Here is a 15,000-nt window from a genome sequence, read left to right on the forward strand (position 1 = left end):
CAGCCGCAAGTTTGAGTCTGGTGTGATGAGTGGACTAATGGACTGCATGAAGAGCTGAAGCTGTGATGACAGCAGAGCGTCAGTAAATGTCCCGTGTTGTCGTTGGCAGGGCAGTGGTTAATGCTGAGGGCAGGGTGCCGCTGCTGTCGGGACGCTCCACATCTGTTTGTGCCGTTTGTGAAGCGGTTATGTAAAACACACCCGGAGCTCTTGTGTCTTCAGTCGTGCTACAGACAGATAACACCAGCCGGCTCTCTCCCACTGGGGAACACACACTCCTCAGGGAAACACGAGTCCTGTCTCTGTATTGATAATTGTCAGGGATGTGTATAACATCATTTCATATATCTTAATTGAATATCTCCCCGGTAAACAGTGCACTGATGGAATAAACATACATGCCAGATATTGAAGGAAGCAGATGAGATGTTGGAGACACACACTGATGAACTGCAGTGTTTACTGTAGTGATCTCGAGTCCTGCTTCAGCATTAACACACATGATGTCGTCTGATTACTGCAGTCACTGAACAGCCAGAACAATACAGGCGGTCAGGAACAGTCCAGCTCATCAACAGTTTGTGTGTGCGTGCACGTGTGTGTGTGTGTGTGTGTGTGCATGCTTGCTTGCGTGCGTGTATATGTGTGTGTGTGTGTCCGCGTGTGTGTGTGTGTGTGGCAGATTCTGTCCTTTAGTCTCTCGTGTCTCGGTGTGTGTGTGTGTGTGTGGAGTAGTGTGAGTCCTGCACCGGTGCTGACGGATCCTCAGTTTGACACACACAGGAGCTCATTATGGGCTGTTTGTCTCTGGACGCTGCGTCTGGCAGGAGTCGTCGTGTGTAAAGTGACTCGGGCGGCGTTTCTGCATCTCATTTGTTCACAGGCCTTCACAAGGTCAGGCTAACGCTGCCTTTATCAATCAGGAGTGTTTCTGTGCAGTGTGTGGGGAAATCCCCGTCCCCGACTCAATTAAAGATGAGTAAAAGTGACGAGGGTAATCCACTGAACACAAACCAGGCCGTAATGTGAGCGAGTGTTTAGGGAGACGCGTCTGTGCAGCTGTTCTCCAACACTAAAGACTCTCCACACTGCTCCTGACCCACGCTGAAGCACTGACATCCCCTCCATGCAGTCAATGACCTGACTCCCTCCAGCCTGCAGTGAAAGCCATGAGGTGTTGAGCTGTTGTGTTGTGTTCTGTTCTGTTGTGTTGTGTTGTGTTGTGTTGTGTTCTGTTCTGTTGTGTTGTGTTGTGTTGTGTTGTGTTCTGTTGTGTTGTGTTGTGTTGTGTTGTGTTCTGTTGTGTTGTGTTCTGTTGTGTTGTGTTGTGTTGTGTTGTGTTGTGTTCTGTTGTGTTGTGTTGTGTTGTGTTGTGTTGTGTTCTGTTGTGTTGTGTTCTGTTGTGTTGTGTTGTGTGTGTTGTGTGTGTTGTGGTGTTGTGGTGTTGTGTTGTGTTGTGTTCTGTTGTGTTGTGTTGTGTTGTGTTGTGTGTGTTGTGGTGTTGTGTTGTGTTCTGTTGTGTTGTGTTGTGTTGTGTGTGTTGTGTTGTGTTGTGTTCTGTTGTGTTGTGTTCTGTTGTGTTGTGTTCTGTTCTGTTGTGTTGTGTTGTGTGTGTTGTGTTCTGTTGTGTTGTGTTGTGTTGTGTTCTGTTGTGTTGTGTTGTGTTGTGTTGTGTGTTGTGTTCTGTTGTGTTGTGTTGTGTTGTGTTGTGTGTGTTGTGGTGTTGTGTTGTTGTGTTGTGTTGTTTTCTGTTGTGTGTGTTGTGTGTGTGTGTGTTGATCCAGCAGGAGAGTGAGCGTGAGCTCTAGCGAGTGCTCGTCTTGAATAGTCTTGATGATCGTCGTCTCCTGCCTCTCTCCTCTTCTGCTCGTTGCTGTAATGACCTTCTCCTTGAGCCTGCGTCTGATTGCCTGTGCGCAAGCTGGCGGGAGAACGCCGTTCTTCATTGTGTGAATTAATTCTCAGGCCGAGCGGCTGAATGGCAGTTTGATGAGGCGGTGGGCAGTGTGTGGTCTTTGGGGTTTTGAACAGGGCAGAGTGCTGTTTGGGATAAATAATGGCGCTCAGAGTGAGGCTTTAAAAGCACATCAACACAGCGCCGGTGACGAGAAGCCGCGCCACATCATGATGAAGCATCAGCCGGGGAAATTAAGCTGGAGAACGCCTCTTATTCTGCTCTTAATGAGCTCGTGTCTCTCTCCCATTGTGTGTTCGCGTTGCTCACGGCCCTTTGGCTCCGACTGCTTTCATTTCTCTGGCTGCGTTTCTGCTTCATCTCCATCACCTGTTCACCTCAGAGCATCACCTGTGCCCATGGCAGACGCTGCTGTTTACCTGTCTGTGTCTCAGCGTTTACCCTGAATGTTGGTCCAGGAGGAGTCGGTCAGGCCCTGTGTGTAATAGTGTATATTGGCTGTGTTGAGTAAGGAGCAGTCATTTATAGACGGTAACTCTACAGGCAAGGTAAAGGTGGGCTAGCAGATGCTAAACATCAGAGAACACTGAAGTGAAGGTGCACTGCCCTGTATATGACAGTCCTGTCAGCTTCACGCTAGTAAACACTTTGTTGCCTGTGCTGTTGCTGAATATTTGGACATATTTACAGTCAGTAATGTCTGAACGTAATGTTAGACCTGGAGTCATACTGAAGCAGCTTTTCCTGAACCTCAGACACACACGTGCTGCTGTACGCCGCTATATTAGCAGGTGTTCAGTGTACATCATCACTGCACTCGCCCTGATGCAGATCAACATCCTGAAGCTTCAGCATCATGTAGATTAATGTCCGACATGACGTTTCTGCTGCTGAGACTGATGTACAGCCCGACGAGCGCTCGCGTTGCTGTCAGATGAAGAGACTTGTTGGAGATGAGCAGCTCTGCTCCTGTAAATCTGCTGAGATTGGTCTGCGGCTCGGACAGCAGCGCACCGTAAATCAGCCGGACTGGAGGATTGGGTGAGCGAGGGAGGAACTGAGCAGCGGAGTGATGGAGGCGCCGGCGGAGATCTGCTGTCTGTCTGAGCGAGGCTGTGCTCAGATCAGCCGGAGACGGGGATCTGCAAACGATGAGGTGGAAAAGTGCAGACGCTCTGCTTTACGGAGAGATGCTGCTGCTCTTGATCTGTCTGAGAGATGATCCTCTGAGACGCCAGATCTGCCGGTGAAGCTTCAGCTCTTCAGCGGGTTCATCTTTCTGCAGACGCTGAGATGAAGACTCTGTCTGCTTCCTCTAATCTTCATCCTCAGACGTGAAGCCTCAAAGCCGGAGATTTGTCCTGGGCGCTGCAGACGCTCGATGTTTTACAGGTCTGTCGGCTCCGCTGTCCTCATTACGCTGGTCAGAGCCGCCGTTTCTCGGAGCGGTCAGATCTCTAAATGCCTCTGGATTACGGGGAGTTTCTGCTGCTGCTGATGAAGGAACGATTGTCCAGAACACAGAATGACCACCAGGAGGGTTTATACTGTAAAGCGTAGCCTAATCCTCCATGCTTGTGGAGCGGGTCAGTGGAAAAGCTTACCGTATCATTAAAATGCCATGTCTCTCTGAGATGAAGAACATCCACAGCTGTGAAGACACCGGTCCAGAGTCCAGACCCTGCTGATATTCTGCCATCTACACCTCCATCAGAACAGACCCATCTCTGCTTACCGGACACGTTCATCAGGCCAGCGGTTTATTTCTACAGTGCTCTTCCAGCATGTCACGTAGATCAAGCTCTAGTAAACTGTAATGTAGACGTCACTGTTGAACACCCGAAAACTGAAGAGCAAAGCCAGCAGAGCACAGCAACACACACCAGCAGAGCAGCGGGACACTGACCGACCGCTCATATGTAGACTCAGCGGCCATCACACTGGACCTCCAGGATCCTCTGAGATCCACAACCCGTTTCAGAGCCCCAGAGTTTCTGCACACCCTGTCCTCTGGATATGGCAGAGCGGGATGTGGATGGAGGATCTGAAGATATGGAGAGGTCCTCACTAACACCGCTTCAGCAGATGTGTGGATGATATAGAGCAGGGGTGTCCAAACTCAGTTCTGGAGCGCCGGTGTCCTGCTGAGTTTAGCTCCAACTTGCTTCAACACACCTGCAGGAAGGTTCTAGTGTATCTAGAAAGAGCTTGATCAGCTGTTCAGGTGTGCCTGTTTGGGGTTGGAACTAAACTCTGCCGGACACCGGCCCTCCAGGACTGAGTTTGGACACCCCTGATCTAGAGCAGGGGTTCCCAAACTTTTCAGCCCGCGACCCCCAAAATGTCAATGCCAGTGACTCGTGACCCCCAATATTCTCTGAGGTGGTGGTTATGAATACAGAAACCTTGTATGCAATGACACGCACAAAACACCAATAGACCCAAGTCTATTCTTTGTTTTTTTATGTATGTCAGTGCTGTAAATGGGCTAGAAAGTTTAACCTGGTGTTACAGAATCTGCTGCATCTGACAGTATTGCTGTGTCTTCAGTATAATGTAATTACCCGAGAAGTCGCAATCCAATAGAACTATTAACTATAAGCTACTATAGTAACTATAAACGACTATTTCTTTTCTCTTCAGTAGGTTATTGATAAAGTACAGTAAGTCTTAAGGTTTCATAAAAATTAATTGATTTTTAAAAATCACCAGGCGACCCCAACCCCCCCAACCCCCCCCCCCCCCCTCCTTCATTGTCCCACGACCCCTTGGGGGGGTCCCGACCTCCATTTTGAGAACCTCTGATCTAGAGGAACAGGAATATTTCTGTTGTGTGCTGTTTTAGATACACACCGGGGACAGAAGTTAAGGTGTTGTGTATATTTGTGTTGTGTATAACCAACAGACGTGTGTATCTGACCTGCAGACGACCACAGCGGACACCAGAAACATGTGAAGAGCCGTGTGTGTCCAGCAGAGCTCACACTAATGATCAGCCAACGAACATCGCTCAGTCCTTATGCACAGACTGATTGTGTGTGTGTGTGTGTGTGTGTGTGTGTGTTTCAGGAAGGCTCAAGAGCAGAATAAGAAGGTGGTTTTGGCTGGATGTGTGCCGCAGGCTCAACCCCGCATGGACTATATAAAGGACCTGAGCATCATTGGGGTAAACACACACACACACACACACACACACACACACACACACACACCAGCACAGGCTGAAATCGGCTTCAGCGTCCTCTAGTATTCAGATGTCTGAGCTCCAGGCGGTCAGCAGGAGCTCTGCAGGCACATCCCCAGGTGAGAGCAGTGTGTGTGTGTGTGTGTGTGTGTGTGCGCGTCCATGCCGGATCTGCCGCTGGTCTGCTCTCTCTATCATTATTCATGATCTGTAATTCAGCTTATGTGTATCTGATGACTCTTTTCAGTCTATTAGTGTGCTTATTAATAACAACATGACAAGAGATCGTGCTGATTTGCACTGTTCAGGGTGCAAGGAGTTGTGGAGGAGGTGATCAACGTGTCCGCTGCTGTTCATGAACTAGTGTAGTGTGAACTGAAGGAGAGGGTGCAGGACTGAGCTGTGTGCTCTTAATATTGAGAAAGCCCAATCAGAGAAGAGGATGTCTGCAGCCCCGCCTCTGTTCGGATGTCTCCGCCTCCCACATGCACTCTTAAGGGCTCAAACTGTGGGCAGAGTGGAGGGAAGACCAGACCACAGCATAGTAGTGTAGACAGAGCTGCAGTCTCTCTCTCTCACACACACACACACACACACACACACACACACACACACACACACACACATAGACAGGATCTGGCTTGTTCTAACCTGCTGAAGTGTGTTCCTTTGCATGCGTTTCAGCTGTGTGTGTGTGTGTGTGTGTGTGTGTGTGTGTGTGTGTGTTTCTTTGCTCATTTGCATCAGTTCTGCTGGGTCAGGGTCAGTCGGAGCTGCATGTATGGGTGATGCTGGTTTGGAGGCGACAGCACCTCCTTACCGTTGGAAGGCTCACCTTATGCAAATGAGCAGTGATTTGCATACTGTGCTGAAGCCGTTGCTTGTCTCAGGATGTGAGCAGGATGTGCGTGTGCGTGCGTGCGTGTGCGTGCGTGCGTGTGCGTGTGTGTGCGTGCGTGTGCGCGTGTGTGTGTGTGTGTGTGTGTGTGTGTGTGTGTGTGTGCGTGTGTGTGTGTGTGCATGTGTGTGTGTGTGTGCGTGTGTGTGCAGGAATAATCAGTGTTATTCTCCTTCAGACTACAGCTCTGTGTGTTAGCGCTGTAATGCTCAGGCCTACTCCAGTGTTTATTGGATGTAATGACGTTATTGATGATGAGCTGTTGGTCAGTGTGTGGGATCACCAGCCGACTCATGATGATGGAGAAGATCGGTCAGTAACGCAGGGCTCAGTCTGACTGCACATGTGTTCATAACGGCTCTCTAGCAGAGTCTGCTTCACACACGCCAGAGTCTGCTTCACACACACCAGAGTCTGCTTCACACACGCCAGAGTCTGCTTCACACACACAAGAGTCTGCTTCACACACACCAGAGTCTGCTTGACATGTGCATGTCTCTGGACCTCCGCTGTGTGTTCTGGACCTCCGCTGTGTGTTCTGGACCTCCGCTGTGTGTCCCGCTGCAGTGTCTGCTCTCATCAGTCCATTCTCCTCACACTCAGGAGAGCGCGGTGTCTTCAGCTGACCCGGCCCGAGCTCTCATTACTGCACAACTACAGAAGTAGAGGAGCGCTGCAGACCCTCTCTACCTGACTCAGGCAAGTTGCTTCAGCTCGAGGGGTTCAGCAGTCTGAAAGAGCCCAGACACTGTCCCAGAGGAAGCCCGATCAGGCCCCTGAGCTCACGCTTACTGTAGACCCAGCGGTGTGGTGTGCTGGAGCTCTGTCAGCGGTTCTACAGCAGATGCAGACGGCGAGGAGAAACTGTGGAGCAACACCACACCATCAGGAGGAGCAGATCTCCAGGACCCTGCAGGAGCTCAGGGACAGCAGTGCCCAACATCACACAGCAGAAGCTCCAGCACAGGCCTCCCTCTGTCTGTGTGGACGCAGCCTTCATCTGGAGGTGTGGAAGTGTTTGATGGACTGACCTCAGCGTTTCTCTGTTTGTCTGCCGTCCCTCTGTGTTCAGCTCGTGTCTTCTGAAGCAGAAGCTGTGGGGATGCTGAAGCTCATTCTGAAGTTCTGCTCTCCGGGCTGTTTGTAAAGTGTGAGAGTTTCTGGAGCCGGCAGTGATGTAGACCTCCTGCCGCTGTAAAACACCTCCGGCACACATGAAAGAGTCCTCAATACATCAGCCTTCTTCTGCCTCTTTGAGGAGTGCTGGAGCGTTTCCCTCCAGAGCGTTCCTGCTGTTCACAGTGGATCTCGGACACTCACTGCCGGACGCCTGCTGAGATCCAGCTCCTGCGGGCCTCCATTGATTTCTGGGCTGTTTTCAGGCCTGGAGCGGGCCTGTGCGTCCCTCAGCTGATAGAAGGCCCCGGTGGAGGCAGAACGGCTTGGGCAGGGATATTTAACTGCAGGGTTCATCGCTCGGTGGATGCAGAGTCCCTTCAATGCCGCAGATCAGCTCCTGCAGTCTCCAGCTCTGCATGCAGAAATGAGCCGAGCGCAGGAGGGAGAGATTACAGACATCACCTCCATCCTCCATCTCCATCCTCCATCTCCATCTCCATCCTTCATCTCCATCTCCATCCTCCATCTCCATCCTCCATCTCCATCCTCCATCTCCATCCTTCATCTCCATCTCCATCCTCCATCTCCATCTCTCTCTCTGCTTCTGTCAGGGTTCATGTCCATCCGTCTGATATAGAGCTTCACTGTCCTCATCTCCTGTATAGACATCTCTCTGACTGTCTCTTCATTACAGGGCTTCTTCATTACCTCCTGATGTTGGAAACGTATGAAATAGTTTAATAGATGATGATGATGATGATGGGTCGTGCAGCAGAATAAATGATTTGACCCAGTCTCTGTGATGAAGACTGAGCTCGGTGTTCACGTGCTGCACGGCTGGATCTTTTCTTCTGTTATTGCCACTGAAAGCACATTAATGTTGCTCATCTCACTCACATCAGTATTCAGCAGATCACCTGATCACTGCCCTGCTCTGCTGCTGACTCTGTTCTGGAGTGTGTTGAGCTCTGACTGACAGCAGAGGATGGAGATTCACACATGAGCTGAAGATGAGCAGCAGATATTATGTGTTCATATCGTCTGATCAAACACACGTAACAGTTCATCTGGAAATCACTGCTCTCTTTATTTATTGGAGTTTATCATCCTGACCCAGCCGTTCCTGATACACACACCCTGTTCCAGCAACACACTCTCATATGAAGTCACTGCTGTCTTCATGCATATGTCCAACATCTTAGAAGATCTGACGTGATGTGCTTCTCTGCAGGTGCAGCAGATTGACAGAGTGGTGGAGGTTGTGGACGAGGCCATTAAAGGTCAGTCTTACACACACACACACACACACACACACACTCACACACACACACACACACACACACGCTGTATTGTTTGGCTGTTCCACAATTCCTGCTGTGCAGATTGAGATATGATCTACTGTAAGCCGACATGGTGACACAAGTCTAATGTGCCCCTTCAGGAAGTAGACCCATCTGCTGCTTTAATGCTGAACTTCAGTCAGAGATTATTAGCCGGAAGCACTACTCAACCAGCGGTCCTGAATCCTAATATTTTAATAAATTACACATTGATGTAGGATTTACAATGCGTGTGTGTGTGTGTGTGTGTGTGTGTGTGTGTGTGTGTGTGTGTGTGTGTGTGTGTGTGTGTGTGTTGAAGGTCACTCTGTACGTTTGCTGGGTCAGAAGAAGGAGAAGGGCAAGCGTCTGGGCGGAGCGCGACTAGATTTGCCAAAGATTCGGAAAAATCCTCTGATTGAGATCATTTCCATCAACACGGGGTAAGATGAGCCGCTCAAACACTCACTCACTCACTCACTCACTCACACAAACACACACACTCACCTACTCACTCACAAACTAACTCTCTCTCACACACACACACACTGGCTCTCCTGCTGTCCTCCAACACTCCGGGTTAACCCTCCCATCTGCAGGACTCTGATAGTGCCATGATGTAGTGTGTTATGTTGAGGGCGGCGCGCTGATCTGGGGTCTGTGGTAAAATTAACGCTGTTCTGTGATCAGCTCAGACTGCAGCTGTCTCATGTTCGTGAGCATGTGTGTGTGTGTTAGGGCTGGTGTGTGAAGACTGCGCAGACAGAAGGCTGCCTGTCTTTCTGGACGCCTCCTCCCTCATTCAGGCTCTTACCTGAGTCTCACAGCTCTGATACACAGTGACGCAGACATACTGAGCTGTGTGTGTATGTGTGTGTGTGTGTGTGTGTGTGTGTGTGTGTGTGTGTGTGTGTGTGTGTGGATGATTCACTGTTTACTGTCGACTGACGCCTCATTTCATCGAGAGAGTGAGTCAGCAGTGTGTGTGTGTGAGAGAGAGAGAGAGACTCCGCCCACTGCTCTCTTGATTGGCTGAGGTCTGTGATTGTCAGCTCTAGTGTAAACACTCCTGTTGTGTTGCTGAAGTGGTTCAGTAGTGTGTCTGCTAGGAAACAGTGTTGAATAAAGACAGACACACACACACGTGCACAGATCTGGCCTTTTCTCCACACGTGTTCTTCATCGTTCTCGTGTGACATCATCATCAAGCACCAATACTCAACACCATAAGAACAGAGGACCCGTGACAGATCCCTGTTGCATTCCTGATATCGAGGATGCTTCGATGCAGAACTCGCTCTAATAGTCCCAGAAGTCATTGCAGCTGAATAAAGGAGGTGCAGCGCAGCAGTCTACACCAGCTCATCACTACGGTCAGACATCCATCTTCATCTCAGGAGTTTGACTGAAAGAGACGGTGGAAGTACACATCACATGAGATCATCAACAGGAGTGTGAGTTTGCTGAACTTCTGTATAATCGGTTTTATCTCTATATTGTGTGTATATGAGTGAAGACAGTAAATATTTGTGTGATCATGTGACCATCAGTAAGAGCGGAGCATCTCATTCCTCACAGGAGTGTTCTGGGCTGTGTAATTCTGGGCTATGTAACTTGGCAAATTTACTCTCTCCTTAAGAACAGCAGCCGCTTCTCTGTGCTCATAGGAATGGAGAAACAGCCAATACTTCTATATTCCCTCATTTTTAATAGTGTAGGTTATTTTCTCTCCGCAGACGTCTGCTTCAGTCAGAAGCGCACTGGTCGGTTGTAATGTTTGTGCTGTCGTTAGGCTTGTGTTAGTCCTGCTGTACTCCGCAGCTTTACTGTGGTGTTTTCAGACGTTCCTCCTCTGCTGCAGGAGTAATCTGCTGTTTCCTGCGGTGTGCAGTGGATTGTGGGATTGCTGGAAGTTTGTTTACTGGAGCCTGAAGCAGCTGGAGTGATTCTGTTTCTGTAAAGCGAAGGTCAGATTAACTCTGCAGATTCTCCTCCAGTTATCGAGGAGCCTGAAGGCGTCTGCTGAGCCGGTTCATTCTTCTGCAAACACTGTAGAGGATTCCTGTGAGCCATGTCTGCTTCAGTGCTGCTGTTAGGGTTATTTCCAGCACCGTTCTCTTCAGGATTACACGTCTGGGTTAGGGTTAGGGTGTTTACTCCAGAGCTGTAGATCCTCCTTTACAGACATGTGCTCCTGTAGTTTCTGGCTGGATGAAGTAAAGACACTGATGCTGTGTGTGTTCGGGACCGGTTCCCCCTGCGCTGGAGTCTCTGCGCTGATTTCTGCTGGAAACACTGAGTTGACCTTGAACACTCCACATGACTGTTAGCGCTGAAATGTTCTCAGGTTGGTCTTCTTCTTCCAGTTGTCACGCACAGTACATGTGTCTGCTGGATGCGGCTCTCGTCGTGTTGCTGTTAGATTTACTCTTCATGAATAATGCATCTGGCCGTGGGCTGCGGTCGCTGTGGAAGCGTGAAGCTGAAGACGGTCTGAGCTCCAGGCTTCACCTGACCTTTCTGCATCTTCCACAGTTTGACCTCTTGAGCCTAAAAGAGTGAAAACAGTTCAGTTTAGAGCCAGAGTCGATGTTCATTTATTCTAACACAGGGAATAGAGAGATCTGCACTGACCTGGCACTGCACACTGCATGACTGTAGATCTCACTTGTGCTCCAGCTACTGTTAGCAATCCTTAAGAATGGACAGTAGAACTTCAGCCTCATGACAGTGCTGATGTGTAACCCAGAACTCTTGTGTGTTTTTCAATAATACACGGAACATTGAGTCTCCTATTCAAGAGGATGTGCAAACCACAGCATGATTGTTCATCGTATTTGTAATGCACTCGTTTTGCGATTATTTCACAGCTAGGCTTTCCATGATGGATAATTTAAATAATTGATCAATATAATGTAAATCCTGCTAGCCGGATTGTAAAATAGTTGATATTCCTGTTCTTGGCCTGACCGATACTCGCCAGTCAGACTCATGAGATGGTGAGGAGAAGAGCAGAAACTGACCAATAGCAGCAGAGCCCACCTGTGCAGCGTCAGACTGAGGAACACCTGGTGCCAAAGGTGCATCAGTATTGAGCAGTATTACATCACTAATAACCCCATGACTTTTCTGGTAAAGAGTAGGGGTGCAACCCCGGTGTCCAAACTTCGTCCATCAGCCCTTAACCATCATGGCCTCCCAATCATCCCCATCCACTGAACCGTCTCTATCACCTATAGCTGGTGTGTGGTGAAGCACTGGTGCTGCTGTCCTGTGGCTGCTGGAGCATCATCAGGTGGAGCTGAACACTGGTGATGGTGTGCAGAGAACCCCCCTCTCCACCTCCCATGATTGTGAAGCACTTTGAGTGTATGGCTGTAAACGATAACTGCGCTACATAAACACACGTTACACTACGCTACATGTTGTCGTGGGATGTTCTGTGAGTGTTTTATGGGGTGTTTGTATGATTTTGAGTAAAATAAAGTGAAGTCCTGCAAACCCTCCCGGTCGTGGGGGCTGCTGCAGGGGACGCTGGGCTCATGATGTAGGGCTCTGTCAGGCCATGTGTGTTGGTGACCCTCTAATGGTGACCCGTCGGCTGCATGTGCACCTGCGAGCGCCGCTAACCCAGTTTATCCTGCGGTTCAGCCGGGTCTGCTGTATGCTGAAGGGATGCCTCTATTTGTCTTTGTGTGGAAACGGGACAGCTGCTGCCGTCCGGCTCCAGTCCCCCATGATTGAGGAGCAGCGGTTGGCCATTAGCACAGATCTGACAGATTAGTCTGTGTGCTCCTCTAAAGTGGCCTCGGCTGATGGGAACTGTGGGAAATGGATGAATTCAGGCCGAATAGCAGTGGACAGAAGTTTGAGTCTCCTCGACTGATCAAACTAATAACGCTGGACGCATGTGCTATATCAGGTTTCCTCTTTGTCCTTTATTTCTCTGACGTCAGCAGCAGAAGAGCCTCACTGTTCCTGAGATCAGCCTTTCTGTTGGGGTGATTTCTGCATCAGATGACTGGAGCGTGTTCTCTGCTGGAGTCCTGCAGGATTTCAGTGTTGCTGCTGTGTTCTCCTGGTTAAATGCACGCTGTGAGGGTGTAGTAATAACACATGCAGTCTGAGCATCACTATTTAATGGCCTCAGAGCGTTTGGAGACACTGACACTTATAAATCTCTGTGTTTAATGACGCCGTGTTTGACAATCTGCTAATCCTAACACACGGGTGAATGTGAGTGTTTAGCTCAAGCTGCTGCTGCGGTTTCCCTCATCTTTGTTGAAATCTAGGGCAGTCTGCAGGAGCTCTGTTTGGCCCGGGGTTCAGTTGTTTGGGTGGTGGATCCACTAGAGGATTGTAGTCTGTGTGTATGCGTATCGGCCCCTGCTGACTCGACCCCGGTCCCTGGAGACCCTCTGGCTGACGGATGCAGCTGTCGGACAGGTCTATTCTCGAGGTGATGCTGGCTGACAACAAACAATGGCTGCTATCAGATGCGGAGCTGACCCTTGAGTGTGTGTGTGTGTGTGTGTGTGTGTGTGTGTGTGTGTGTGTGTGTGTGTGTGTGTGTGTGTGTGTGAGTGAGTGTAAGTGTGTGTGTGTGTGTGTGTGTGTGTGTGTGAGTGTGTGAGTGTGTGTGTGCGTGTGCGCGTGTGCGCGTGTGCGCGTGTGTGTGTGTGTGAGTGTGTGTGTGTGTGTGTGTGTGTGTGTGTGCGTGTGTGCGTGTGTGCGTGTGTGCGTGTGTGTGTGTGTGTGTGTGTGTGTGTGTGTGTGTGTGTGTGTGTGTGTGTGTGTGTGTGTGTTGAGTGAGAGGGAGCAGTCAGGAGTTCAGCATTGTGGTTTATTACTGTGCTGCTGCTCTGCTGGACCAGGCCCTCTCAGATGGAGGATTCGCCAGTCCTGGAGTGAAATATAGACACTTTTCATGCGTCTTCATGTATTATGAGGCAAAGAAGCATCTCCTTGTGTATTTACTGTAAATATCCTCATCCCTCTAGTGCTGCTGACAGTGTGTTCAGTAGCTGTGTTTATTCCAGTCAGCAGAAACTATAGGCTGATTCCCCACCTTCCAGTTAAAGGTGTCACTCACATTACTTGTGATTCAATTCAATTCATCTTTATTTCGACAGCTTTATAAATATATATAAATATCAATATCACATTACCTAATATTACATGTTCTGTCGTCGTCCACGGCTGTGGTTTGCTGATCAAATTAAAGACAAAAGACGGAGGAGCAGCCGAATTCTGCCGCCGTTTTCTTATCAAATTTGAAGGGGACTGAGGCGATATCTTAGTGTACAGTGCACGAGCAAATCGACAGCGTTCTGGGGGGGCTGATTAGAAATATAGGGGCTACAGCCCACCTAAAATAGACCTAGCAACGCCCCTGTAGTGGAACATGCTTTAACCAATGCTGATATGCATGTACACACACACACACACACACACACACACACACACAGATGAAGCAGATCAGCACAAGTGACAGACGCGTCTCTGGATGAGCTTGATCGCTCGCTCCGCTTCGTGTAAGGCTAACCCTGCTGTGTGAAGTGCAGTTTGTGCATTAGTGAATGTTTCGGCAGTTCCCACAATCCTCTGTGGCTGTGAACTCTTGACGGACCTCTGCCCATGTGCTGGGCCTGGCTGACCTCTGACCCCTGGTGTAGTGTGACGTGGTGATGCTATAACTCCCTCATCTGGTCAGTTTGTAGGAGTGCTGGAGCTGCTCTGAGATCAGCTTGAGTGTGTTTCTCCATGATCTGAGTGTCTGCTCTGCTGTGCATCTCTCCGGCTGGTTGACCTCCTCTGTCCTTCACACACACACACACACACACACACACACACACACACACACGAGCCTTCACACACTTCAAACTTCTTTAATTCTGTTCCTGAAGTGAAGCGCACACACGGCGGCAGATTAGGGCAGGATTAATGCTGTTTTCAGCCGTGTCTGTTATCGCCGTTTGTGTCCGCGTGGAGTCGCGTGTGTTTCCGTCCTCTGGGGGGCGCCGCCGCTGCTGGCGTTCAGTGTAATTTAGCTGCCGCTCACTCGCTGGGCTCATATTAATACATTGAGGGAGCAGGGAGCGTCTGGGGAGTTTCAGCATTGTCTCACTGTCACCGCGCTGTTGAACGGTAACAGAGTAAAGCGGGTTAGCCTCACCAGGGGCCCGTTAGCCCCGGCGCCGTGATGAAGTGTATTGTCCGCATGTAGCGCGGGTGTAATTAATGACAGGCGGACGCAGCCGCGGCGTGCAGCTTTCAGCACAAGCAATTAAGAAATTATTTACTGCAGGAGTCGAACCAGCCCGGATATCTGTGCCGGATCTGTGGAGAGACGCCAACCCATGGAGACACACACATGAGCCTGTTCATCAGAGACAGAACAGAGCACAGCGGACGCGCTCGAGCCCGAGACTATGCTGTACACTACACACACACACACACACACACACACACACTCACACACACATGTCTGTTACCAGCGTGGCTCATATCCAGAGCTGCATCAACTGCTGAACATTCATATCTGCTCACGTGTGTGTGTGTGTGT

At 49.7% G+C, this 15,000-nt stretch overlaps 1 protein-coding gene across 2 annotated transcripts in view; it reads left to right on the forward strand.

Annotated features, from left to right (window-relative positions):
* The window catches only part of cdkal1 (CDK5 regulatory subunit associated protein 1-like 1), a 46,913-nt gene that overhangs the window by 13,139 nt on the left and 18,774 nt on the right, over positions 1–15,000 (forward strand). Inside the window, exons 1-4 of one of the 2 annotated variants that reach the window (XM_087285391.1) lie at positions 2,143–3,492; positions 3,998–5,081; positions 8,348–8,396; positions 8,758–8,878. In XM_087285391.1, the coding sequence (XP_087141517.1) occupies positions 4,935–5,081; positions 8,348–8,396; positions 8,758–8,878 (317 nt within the window). In that variant the 5' untranslated portion in view covers positions 2,143–3,492; positions 3,998–4,934. 2 annotated transcript variants of the gene reach the window in all.

This window comes from Danio rerio, chromosome 16 (assembly GCF_052040795.2).
Source record: "Danio rerio strain M-AB ecotype USA chromosome 16, GRCz13ab, whole genome shotgun sequence".
Taxonomy (NCBI): domain Eukaryota; kingdom Metazoa; phylum Chordata; class Actinopteri; order Cypriniformes; family Danionidae; genus Danio; species Danio rerio.